At 41.9% G+C, this 12,845-nt stretch overlaps 1 protein-coding gene across 12 annotated transcripts in view; it reads left to right on the forward strand.

Moving 5' to 3' along the window:
- The first annotated feature begins 264 nt into the window (after positions 1–264).
- Positions 265–12,845, forward strand: part of washc2c (WASH complex subunit 2C) — a 35,335-nt gene continuing 22,754 nt past the window's right edge. For 3 of the 12 annotated variants that reach the window (XM_055928988.1, XM_055929025.1, XM_055929068.1), the window contains exons 1-10: positions 267–535; positions 1,152–1,295; positions 1,585–1,749; positions 2,356–2,451; positions 2,538–2,711; positions 5,221–5,314; positions 10,515–10,576; positions 10,726–10,779; positions 11,088–11,180; positions 11,397–11,499. In XM_055928988.1, the coding sequence (XP_055784963.1) occupies positions 1,152–1,295; positions 1,585–1,749; positions 2,356–2,451; positions 2,538–2,711; positions 5,221–5,314; positions 10,515–10,576; positions 10,726–10,779; positions 11,088–11,180; positions 11,397–11,499 (985 nt within the window). In that variant the 5' untranslated portion in view covers positions 267–535. Of the gene's footprint in view, positions 536–1,151; positions 1,296–1,584; positions 1,750–2,355; positions 2,452–2,537; positions 2,712–5,220; positions 5,315–10,514; positions 10,577–10,725; positions 10,780–11,087; positions 11,181–11,396; positions 11,500–12,845 lie in introns of all 12 variants that reach the window. The other 9 variants (XM_055929062.1, XM_055928997.1, XM_055929035.1 and 6 more) reach the window with 6 other exon arrangements.

The raw sequence follows: 12,845 nt of genomic DNA on the forward strand, positions 1-12,845 counted from the left end.
GACATGATCAGTCCAATCAAAGATAGGTAGATATAACGTGATTTGACGTCATTTTATCTGTGGCCAATGACCTTGAGCCTTCTTGGATTATTATATATATTTTTTTACAGTGCACTGCTAGCTATGAATTCTATCTGATGGTGTTTGCATGTTTAGGTAAAAAGACAAATAATGTCCCGTTCGGAACACTGACAAGTAGAGAGCTTTTTTTGTTCAATCTGATTGGGTGGGCTTGGCTCCCCGGTGGGTGACCCAGGCCCACCCGTGCCTACGTGGCTGTTGTGTATTATTTACATCCACCATAATGTATTGATCACGTTAGAGAATGTAATGCGGTATTGCGTTGGTGTTGCCCCGCCACATTAGTCAGGTGACTGCGGTCAGCTGATTGTCTCCAGACAGACAGAACATGGCCGACCTGTCAGAAGCCCAATGAGGAAACGGTCGAGTTTAGCATAATCGATTCTCTTTTCACGTCGTTTGGTTTGGGCTCATATTCTACTATCGTGGACAACATTTGCCAACAGTAACTAAGGTGAGTTTAATAAGAAGATCCATGTAAGTGCGAGAGTAGGCTCTCAATTAATCACTGCCTAGCTAACGTTAGCTAGCTAACTGTTAGCTCGTGTGATAACACATATAGAAGGGTTTATATATATCTTTGACTTTAACAAGCCAGTCTCAGGCGGTGCATAAACATTCACTCAACTAACTATCTAACTAGCATTCCTAAGAACATTTTGTGACTTCCAAATGAAACCTTGCACTGCTGTGTTCGTAGTTTGCTAACTAGCTAATCTGGATTCCATGCAAGAAAGAGGCCGGTGGTGGCAGGTCATTTAGCTCGCATTTGCCAATGCATGCCTGTCGCTTATAAATTATAATTTGGGGTTATTTTCGACAGATCAGGGATGTAATCTATTCATTACGTCTTGCAACGGAAACCGTTTATCGTTTAAGAACCGAACGAAACGGGGAAGGACCTAACTGAATTTATCCAATAGAAACTTTAGTTTTCCGTTTGGAGTCAACAGTTTCCAACAGGCGAAACTTTTTGCAACAGAATCGGTTTTTGCAATTGCCACGCTGAAGCCCCGTTTGAAATGTTTTCTCCTGTTTATTACCATTGAACAAGCCCCACATTGTTTCAGATGAGCGGGTTGCCGGATGGCATGGCGAATGTCCCCAGCCAGAGCAACCACGCCGGGGAGGATGGCCAGGTGTGGGAGAGACCCTGGACACTGGAAGAAATGCGACAGACCAGCGCCAACTGGTCCCTGGCTGCAGACTCAGGGGTAGGCTAATTGGCATTTGTTTATGGCCTTCATTTAGGCTAGTATCTCCTGAGTTATTATTCAGTCTCTGATTACCTTCCGGTTTTGTCTGCATTCAGCAATGTGTAATCCTCTTAATCTACATATTATGGGTAGAGGAATCACACAGTATTGTAAACATAATCTCTTCCATGCGAATGCATTACTAACTATTTATCTTAGGGCCGAACACAATGGCTACTTGTGGACAATCAGATACACTATTGAATAGATGAATATGAAACTGATGTTGGTATCACCTCCTCCACAGCTCTTCCTGTTCCTGCAAGACTTCTCCCAGAGAATGCTGTCAAAGACTCATGAGATAGAGAAGCAGCTGGATGGACTGATCAGGGACACAAAGGCCACAGACTGCTGCCTGCATACCGTCTTCAATGACTTCCTCATGCTTTCCAACACACAGTTCATTGAAAACGTATGTTGTGGTGTGAACAGGAAATACCATGGTTGTGTTCGTTAGATAATTTTAACGGAAGAAAATGGACTGAAGCAGAGAGTCTTGTCATGGGACCGTATTCACAAAGCTTCTGAGTAGGAGTACTGATCTAGGATCAGTTTAGCTTTTTAGTTCATAATGATTAAGGGTAATTTGACAGATCCAAGATCAGCACTCCTACTCTAAGATGCTTTGTTACAGTTTTTTTTTCTTTTTTTTTTTCGTTAATTTTACTATGGTGTGCCTAAATGAACACGACCCATATCTTGTTCCTCTGTTGAGCTAGGTGCCTCTCTTCTTTAGATGATGGTTGTGCTGTGTTTGACATTTTCCAGACCTTTTGAAATTTAACAAGATTTTAACCTAATTAAGAAAATATTAATTGTGTTACATGGTAAGGAAAATGTGAAAGTCATCCCCCTGGGACTATGAGGAACTGAGTCCTCTTGTATTTAATCATGTGGTTACTGATGGTGGCGCCGCTGTTTGCTGACTATATCACAGAGGGTGTTATGTTTGATAGATTCTAACTCATTCTTGTATTGATTGTGTGATGTTACTGATCTTTGTATTTGTTGACCTCAGAGAGTGTATGATGAGGAGGTGGAGGAGCCAGTGCCAAAGGCTGAGACCTTGGAGAGACAACCTGAACTGGTAAATAATCTACCTGTTCCTTCCCGGGTATGTCGTTTTTGTGATGTCACAGGTCTACACATAACATCTTAATTTCCTCCCTCGGGTTAATGTTAAATTCAATTCCCCCTCAGGAGAAGACTCGTGAGCAGAAGGAAGCTGAGCTTATCCCTAAGGTCCAGGAAGCAGTGAATTTCGGTCTGAGGGTGCTAGACTCTGCCTTTGAACAATTGGACATCAAAGCAGGAAACTCTGACTCGGAGGACGAGGAGGCCACAGACAGAGTGGAGCCAATACTAGAGCCCAAGGTGAGGGTGGAATCATCTGGAAACATACAGGATTACAGATGAAATTCAAGTTACTTATGCCTGCAGATATCATGTTAGGATTAATACTAGGTGTGTAATACGTGTATTCGTACCAAACCGTTTGGTACAGGGACCTTGGTTCAGTCCTCACTGTGAACCCGAATTAATACTTAAAAAAAGACCTAGGCATACCTAATCCTTCCCTACCTAACCTATGCCTATGCTATGTTGTATGCCTCTTGAGTAAATCTGAGCTGAAAAAAAATGTCACGCTAAGTCTATGGGCACGTTGTAATCAAAATGAATGTCTTAATTGGCGCATTTCAAACTGTCCTTTTGTGAGGCACAGCCGGAAACTTGTTCTGTATGATGGCTAATGGTGGGGTTGACAAAACAGGAGGATTCTCCATTGTTTCCAGTTTGGGAACATTCTGGCCTTCCAGTAGATTACAACGGTGATGGACAGAGAGTCTGTCGCCACAGCTCAACGAGAATGGTCTATGTAGCTGCCGTCACCTCAAACATGTTGACACATTTATGCGAACATCAACCTAGTATTCCTACCACCGGAGCAAAATAACAACACAACTTTGTCTTCCCTCTGTGTTCAAGCAGCTGATTCTGACCTGTCCAAAGAAATTACAAGGGTGATTAGGTATGTTTATTTCCATGAATATGCAGCCATTCTCGGTGGTTGAGAAGAATAGGGGGTTGTAACACTTCGTGAAAGTGCTCGAGCCACATTACGAACTTCCAGCTCTTGCACCCATTTCATCAAACAGGTAGTACCCACTCTATATAAGAAAGCTAAAGCAGAAGTTGTCAAAGAATTGGCCAATGCACCCAGTGTTCCGCTTACTACAGATGGATGGACCTCCAGGGCTACAGAGAGCTACTTAACAGTGACAGCCTCCTGACGCCAGAGTGGGAAATGAGAAGGACCGTGCTACAGATACACCCCCTTTATGAGAGTCACACAAGTGGGCAGTTTTCTCTTTGTTAGAAAACATTATAGCATAGGCCTATACAATGTCTGAGCCATGTTTACATGTTGATTTCACACACATATTGCACTTTATTTTAGTGTTGTTGATGAGCAATCGTGTGTTTACAGTTAAGAAAATACAACGTGTGGTATTCCTGATTTGTGCTCTTATAAGCATTATAAACTGGGTGGTTTGAGCCCTGAGTGCTGATTGGCTGACAGTGGTATATCAGACCGTATACCCCATGTATGACAAAACATTTCTTGTTACTGCTCTAATTACATTGGTAACCAGTTTATAATAGCAATAATGCACCTCAGGGATTTGTGTTATATGACCAATATACCACAGCTCGAGTTTAAGAACAGCCCTTAGCAGTGGTATGTTGGCTATATACCACACCCCCTGGTGCCGTATTGCTTAATTATATGACTCATAATCATACTTTTGGCCATTTAGTGTATGTTAACACCGCTTCAAATTAGTGGATTCGGCTACACCCTTTGCTGACAGGTGTATAAAACCGAGCACACAGCCATGCATTCTCCATAGACAAACATTGGCTCGTACTGAAGAGCTCAGTGCCTTTCAACGTGACACCGTCATAGGATGCCACCTTTCCAACTAGTCAGTTCGTAACATTTCTGCACTGCTAGAGCTGCCCCAGTTAACTGTAAGTGCTGTTATTGTGAAGTTGAAACGTCTAGGAGCACCATGCGCAATGCCAAGTGTTGGCTGGAGTGGTATAAAGCTCGCCTCCATTGGATTTTGGAGCAGTCAACCCGTTCTCTGAAGTGATAAATCTGGCATTCCAACTGACAAATTTAGGTTTGGCGGATGCCAGGACAACGCTACCTGCTGCAATGCTTAGTGCCAACTGTAAAGTTCGGTGGAGGAGGAATAATGGTCTGGGGCTGTTTTTCATGGTTCGGGCTAAGCCCTTCAGTTCCAGTGAAGGGAAATCTTAACGCTACAGCAATGTTCCAACATGTAGCGGAAAGCCTTTCTAGAAGAGTGGAGGCTGTTGAAGCAGCAAAGGGGGACTAACTCCATATCAATGCCCATGAATTTGGAATGAGATGTTCTTGGCCATGTAGTGTATATGTCATCAGGAATACCAACACTTTGTATTTTCGTAAGTCAACAAAAATTAACTACAGTAACTGTTGGCATTTCTGAAACCGAATCAATCCGTGTCCCCAAAACTGCAATACGTACCGAAACTGTGGGTTTGGTTAACAGTTACACCCCTAATTAATACCTATCCAGTACATCTAAGGGAGGATTGGCACTCCTCTGAGTCTGGTTCCTCTCAAGTTTTCTTCCCTGGCTAATCTTTCCTTGCCACTCTGCTTCTGATTTCTCTTTTGGGTCTAGGTCGTAATAAGTACTTTGTGACAATTGTTGATGTAAAAGGGGTGTTTTTGAGTAATGAATGGTTCTGCCCGTGTTGACCAATGTTATCTCTGTCTGCTTTCTCCCCCCTCTTTCTTTCTCCAACCCACCTCTCGCTGTGTCTGTAGGACCTGTATGTGGACAGGCCTTTACCGTATCTTATTGGCTCTCAACTTTTTATGGAGCAAGACGACGTAGGACTGGGAGACCTTTCCAGTGAAGGTAGGTCACTTCAACTCTGTTCTGAATATACTATTTCTACTGAAAGAAAGTCTGTATTTTCTTAGCATGTGTTTATATTGTTAGTGTTCAATACTCTCTTCCAAGCATAGTGTTTCTTGTGTAACATTAATGTTTCTCATGTATTTTTTTGTAATGAAAAGAAATCTGTTCACACTCCGGATCAATGCACAATTCTCTATTTATTTAGGCTGCGCTTTTGGTCGTCAGACCTTCATCAGAGCATACAAAACACATGACAGAGACCACATATAGGCAACGTGTGTCAATGCAATCAGACATGATGAGCAAAACCTGTGTACGCAAACGCCAGGAGGCACATCAGTAATCAGTTATCTCAGGGAAAGTCTGACTTCGAGACAGTTTATATTTTTTTGTTTCAGTATATTTTTGACAATTCCTTTTATGTGTTTTTTCATAATGCATAAACACTTAACACACATTTCTTTTCTTTTTTCTTTTTTTTAAGACCAGGAAAAGCCTCAGGCTAAAAAAAGTAATAAATGACAGGAACCACATAAAGCCAGGGGTTAGGGGGAAACATATTAAATAATGGCCCTCATGTCAAAATCATCAGTAAGCCTTGATGGATGTGTTTGAGTCCAAAAGAGTTCCCTTTTGCACCGCGTTTTCTCAGTGTTCAAGTCACATTTTTATTTGTTACATGCTTTGTTAACAACAGGTGTAGACTAACAGTGAAGTGCTTACTTGCCAACATTGCAGAGAGAAATAATAGAAAGTAAAACATATAATACATACACAATGAGTAATGATAACTTGACTATATAGTGACAGATATTAAACAGTAGCAGCAGCATATGTGATGAGAAAAAAAAGGTAAATGCAGCTATTCTTCGTAGCTATTTGGTTAACTATTTAACCGACTATTTAGCAGTCTTATGGCTTGAGGGTAAAAGCTGTTCAGGGTCCTGTTGGACCAGACTTGGTGCTGCTTGCCGTGCTGTAGCAGAGAGAACAGTCTATGACAAGGGTGGCTGGAGTCTTCAACAATTGTTAGGGTCTTCCTCTGACACTGCCTGGTATAGAGGTCCTGGATGGCAGGGAGCTCGGCCCCAGTGATGTACTAGGCTGTATGCACTACCCTCTGTTGGAGGGCATTACTCAGATTTCCGTACCGTGCCTGTGCCATCCTGGGATATACAGTAATAGCAGTAGTGCACACAAGGGGCTCACTTTTATTTTGCAAAGGTAAAAATATTAAATATATATACTTACCAGAATGCTCACAAAAGTACTACGGAACCACCATAGTGGATGCTAGGTAAATGCTAACGAGCGCATACAATCATTCACTACTAAGACAGACAATCCAGCAAATGCAAGTATCTCAAAACGCAGTTTGCAGCATGCACAAAACAAATATTAGACAGCAGGGATCTTAATCCAGGAAGATTGATTTTGCAAGCTAATGTTAGTCACTTAGCTAACATTAAAGTTTTTTTTCTGGTTGTGCAGCTATAGACTTTTATCTGAGGGCCCCTGCCAAATATTTTCAGCCTCATGAAGGGGAAGAGGTGTTGTCATGCCCTCTTCACTACTTTGTTGGTGTGTGTCGACCATGATAGACCCTTAGTTATGTGCACACTTGAGGAACTTGAAGCTCTCGACCCGCTCCACTACAGCCTTGTAAATGTGAATCCGTTGGCTGTAGTCCACGATCAGCTTCTTTGTCTTGCTGATATTGAGGGAGAGGTTGTTGTTCTGGCACCACACCATCGTTGGTGATCAGGCCTACCACCGTTGTGTCGTCTACAAACTTAAGGATGGTGTTGGAGTCGTGCGTGTGCAAATCAGTCGTGGGTGAACAGGGAGTACAGGAGGGGACTAAGCACGCACCCCTGAGGGGCCCGTGTTGAGGGTCAGAGTGGCGGATGTGTTGCTGCCTACCCACCACCAGTCAAGAATCCAGTTGCAGAGGCATGTGTCCAGTCCTAGGGTCCTTAGTTAATTGAGCTTGGAGGGCACAATGGTGTTGAGTACAGCTCAGCATTCAATGAACAGCTTTTTACATAGGTGTTCCTCTTTTCCAAGTGGGAGAGGGCAGTGTGTGATGCAATCTCTATTGCACTATCTGTGCATCTATTGTGGCAGTATGCGAATTGGAGTGGGTCCAGGGTGTCTAGGATGATGGTATTGATTTGAGCCATGACCAGCCTTTCAAAGCATTTCATGGCTACAGATGTGAGTGCTACGGGACAATAGTCATTTAGGCAGGTTACCTTTGTCCCTTTGCTCAAGAACACTATGGTAGTCTGCTTGAAACATGTACAGTTGAAGTCAGAAGTTTACATACACCTTAGACAATTACATTTAAACTCAGTTTTTCACAATTCCTGACATTTAATCCTAGTTCAAATTACCTGTCTTAGGTCAGTTACATCACCACTTTATTTTAAGAATGTGAAATGTCAGAATAATAGTAGAGAGAATCATTTATATCAGTTTTTATTTCTTTCATCACATTCCCAGTTGGTCAAAGTTTACATACACTCAATTAGTATTCGGTAGCATTGCCTTTAAATTGTTTAACTTGGGTCAAACGTTTCAGGGAGCCTTCCACAAGCTTCCCACCACAAGTTGGGTGAATTTTGGCCCATTCCTCCTGACAGAGCTGGTGTAACTGTCAGGTTTGTAGGCCTCCTTGCTCACACATGCTTTTTCAGTTCTGACAACAAATTTTCTATAGGATTGAGGTCAGGACTTTGTGATGGGCACTCCTTGACTTTGTTGTCCTTAAGCCATTTTGCCACAACTTTGGAAGTATGCTTGGGGTCATTGTCCATTTGGAAGACCCATTTGCGACCAAGCTTTAACTTCCTGACTGATGTCTTGAGATGTTGCTTCAATATGTCCACATAATTTTCCTCCCTCATGATGTCATCTATTTTGTGAAATGCACCTGTCCCAACCGGCAGCAAAGCACCCCCACAACATGATGCTGCCACCCCGTGCTTCATGGTTGGGATGGTGTTCTTCAGCTTTCAAGCGTCCCTCATTTTCCTCCAAACATAACAATGGTCATTATGGCCAAACACTTAAATTTTTCTTTCATCAGACCAGAAGACATTTCTCCAAAAAATAAAATCTTTGTCCCCATGTGCAGTTGCAAACCGTAGTCTTGCTTTTTTATGGTGGTTTTGGAGCAGTGGCTTCTCCCTTGCTGTACGGCCTTTCAGGTTGTCGATATAGGACTCGTTTTACTTTGGTTATAGATACTTTTGTACCTGTTTCCTCCAGCATCTTCACAAGGTCCTTTGCTGTTGTTCTGGGATTGATTTGCACTTTTCGCACCAAGGTACATTCATCTCTAGGAGACGGAACGCGTCTTGAGCGGTATGACGGCTGTGTGGTCCCATGGTGTTTATACTTGCGTACTATTGTTTGTACAGATGAATGTGGAACCTTCAGGCATTTGGAAATTACTCCCAAGGATATACCAGACTTGTGGAGGTCTACAATTTTTTGTCTGAGGTCTTGGCTGATTTCTTTTGATTTTCCCATGATGTCAAGCAAAGAGGCATTGAAATACATCCACAGGTACACCGCCAATTGACTCAAATTATGTCAATTAGCCTATCAGGAGCTTCTAAAACCATGTCATCATTTTCTGGATTTTCCCAAGCTGTTTAAAGGCACAGTCAACTTAGTGTATGTAAACTTCTGACCCACTGGAATTGTGATACAGTGAATTATAAGTGAAATAATCTGTCTGTAAACAATTGTTGGAAAAATGGATTGTCATGCACAAAGTAGATGTCCTAACCAACTTGCCAAAACTATAGTTTGTTAACAAGAAATTTGTGGAGTGGTTGAAAATGATTTTTAATGACTCCAACTTAAGTGTATGTAAACTTCCAACTTCAACTGTACATCAGACATGAGTCAGGGAGAAATACAAAAATATATCAGTGAAGCCACTTGCCAGCTGGTCAGCGAATGCTCTGAGTACACGTCCTGGTAATCCATATGGTCCTGCGGCCTTGTGAATGTTAACCTGTTTAACGGTCTTACCTACATTGGCTTGATCACAAAGTCGCCCGGAACAGCTGGTGCTCTCATGCATGGTTCAGTGTTGCTTTCCTCGACGTGAACATAGAAAGCATTTATCTCGTCACGTAGGTTTGCGTAACTGGGCAGCTCGTGGGTGTGTTTCCCTGTAATCCACATTCGACGAGCGTCAGAGCCGGTCTTAGTCCTGTATTGATGCTTTTCCTGTTTGATGGTTCGTTGTAGTAGTGGGGTTTCTTATAAGCATGCAAATTAGTTTCCTGCTCCTTGATAGCGCTGCCACTATCTTCTCTGGGTGAAAGGTACACTTTTTTAATACCCTGAAAACGTAAAGGCACTGAACATTTTGTTCGTGGCAGGCAACAGGGTAATTGTCATCATTACGCCTTATGGTGCTCTTATGCTCACTAATTCTTTTCTTAAATGGATACTTCAGGATTTTGGCAATGAAGCCCTTTGTCTACTTTCTCAGAGTCAGATGAACTCGTCAATAAACATTTTATGGCCATATCACATGGGCAACGTAAGATGCAATTAACGTTCATAGTGTTACATGAAATAAAGCCTTTAATGTTAAACCTTTTACCACACCGAGGGTGTCTAAAGTCAGAGCTTTTTACTGTACTTTGTGCGCAATTGCCACAGGGATGATTGCCATTTCTGAGAGGCGCAAGGAGGGTTTGTTTGGAGCCAGAGTTGATGCTTGCTTTAGCAAGTTGTTATTGCTGAAGTTTGAACATTGTTTATAAACATAAAGAGGGATTTAAAAAAAATAGTTGGCTCCGGGTAGGATCAGATGTAAGTAGATGCCAGTGCTGCATCACTTAATGTTTGATCATATATGCTTTAGGGGTAAATGTGGTTCTACATGTAACAAAGCAGTTTTCACACTTTTGCCCAGCAACTCTTGGCACAGTTTGGAGAGTGCATCACAATACGCTTCCTCCACGTACTGGGAAGCAGGGGTTGGAAATTAAATTGTATTATTTATTTTTTCCGTTCTACATGTCCGACCAGTAAAATAAAGTTCTGAACCGGTTCAAACCCCCCAAAAGTACAGTTTTTTTTTTTTATTATCGTTGGGAAGAGTAACCTCTGTCGAAGAACCTCTGTCATGTATTTTTTGTGAAACTGTTGTTTTTTTACTATATAGAAATATCAATCGACAGCGATCGGGACAGTGTTATCGACAGCGAAGATGGCAAAGATGCTGATGTAAGACTTTTCTCTACTCATCCAGAAAGAAACAATGTTTTTCAGAGTGAAGTTGGCATAATTTTAAATCTTAATCCAAACGAGGTGAAAATACAGAAAATTCTATTTGATTCAGATAATTGTATTATCCCTGTGGTGTTTGTGAACAGCAGTCAGACGAAGACTTTGACCAGGACGAGGAGGGGCCAAGCAGCATTAAGAAGGTGAGGACAATTTCACTCTTGACTGTCAGGGTCAACGTTCAAACCCAGAGTTGGTGGATATCTTTGTGTGAACAATTCTGACAAGGGATGATTAGGGTATTTGCCAATTTAATCAAAGACGAAACAACAGAAAAGTGTGTGATTGATTGAATCCTACCTACTCTGGACACTGGCCATAAGAATGCTATTGTTTATGGTGACGATGGTAATGATGACATTTTAGTCATTTAGAAGACGCTCTTATCTTAGTCAGGAATGTAAATGCAATTTGCAACAGCATGGATGACATTGAATGATTTCCTCTGCAGAAGTCGTCCATGTTGAGTGATGACGACGAGGGGGAAGAATCAGACATATTCGGAGAATCGGACAAAGATGACGACGACGATGAGTGCATAACGGTATGCTTGTTATTTAATGTTTTCCTGCTGGATAATGATACTAACATTATTACAAACAGGTCATTTATTAAATATTACTACCTTTATTTATCCAGTTAAGTCAACATTGCTAATACTTTATATGCATGACTTAATATAACATGTTAGTTAATAGCATGTTTACATGTCCCCTTGCATGAATATTAAATGTTCTATTCCACCTCTCTTTTACGTAAGTCTTTGTGTCACATTCAGAACACAGGACCATCATCCTTTGCTGATGAGCTGGCCGCCAGAATCAAAGGGGAACCTATCAGCAAGCCGGAGGGAGATCGCACATGTAAGTTGACTTGATATAACCTGCATGGCTGCAGGAAGATGTTTAGGAGTGGGGTCGCAGAGAGATTGTTTTCCCTGTGCTGCTGACTACTATTTTTGTCTGAGTAATAAAGGTCCAATGCGCACACATTTATATTTTTATAATAAATTATGATTTCAGGAGGTACTTCCCGCAGCTATGATGACCTGTATTGCAAACTGTTCAACACTGAAGTTGGGCGGTATCCAGATTTTCACACCATTTCTGTACCATACCGGGGCATACAATATTACCGAATGTAACATATCTTAAATGTATTTTATTTAGAATTTTAACGCACAAAACAATTTAGGCAACAAGAGGGGATTGAAAGTCTCTGCTGTAACCAATAAGCTTCATCTTGACATATAGCTGCTTAGCTAGCAAGCCAAATGCATAGCTGGAGCCCTGAGCTGGATATAATGTATTTGACACATCTTAGATTTCCTTTAGTTCTACTTTCTTATAGATTAAAGCAATGGCGTATATGCCGCCCTCCTCCTATACCCGCAAAGTAGAATTTGAATGATTTTAGGGGCAAGGCCATCTGCCAGGGCACCAAGGCCATCTGCCAGGGCACCAAGGCCATCTGCCAGGGCTATAGAGAGACTACCCGTTGGAAAATTGTATTTTGACCTGTCCTGTTTTAGGGTATGGTGTGTTAACATGTTAATTCATATTCACATCGAAGCACATTGCCATTTGATAGGGAGCCAGAGGCTGTAGACACTCTACTTGTTGGAAAAATGACGGCGCTTTGGTGGAGTGCCGCTGCGTCTCTCCAACAGCAGCATTGGAGAGGCGCGCTGGGCATGGACAAGATAGATATTGTGCACCCCTGTCTTCGTCAAAGTGGGTGCGTCTTGGTCAGTTTAGCTCGGAAAATACTGCCCTATTCAATCTGCCGCTCTAATCCTGCCTGATGGGCGGGCCGGCCCTGCACACACTCCCTGTTTCTGTATGATCTTCTCTACTAGCCTGGGTACCAGTGTGTTTCTGCTATAGATAACTTATTGCCTTGCCCAACCTGTTTCCTTTTTATGTCAGATGGTCCAGCACCATCCTCAGACAATTGCTTAAATTTTTGCTGTAATTCTCAATTCATGCTGAAAATACAGGATAAAATTTTGCTATGTGATTGCGCAAAACACCAGGCCCTAATTTGTATACAGAAACTGTTTGGCACTTGAAGAAAAATCTGCCTAAAGTCAATCATCTTTCCTCCCTGTTTGAATCGTATCATCACTGTTTGCTCCATATAGACTTGAAAATATGTTTTCATTTGATGTAGGCCATACATCAAATGTGATGTGAATTACAAGAGTACA

Source organism: Salvelinus fontinalis, chromosome 1 (genome assembly GCF_029448725.1).
Source record: "Salvelinus fontinalis isolate EN_2023a chromosome 1, ASM2944872v1, whole genome shotgun sequence".
NCBI lineage: Eukaryota > Metazoa > Chordata > Actinopteri > Salmoniformes > Salmonidae > Salvelinus > Salvelinus fontinalis.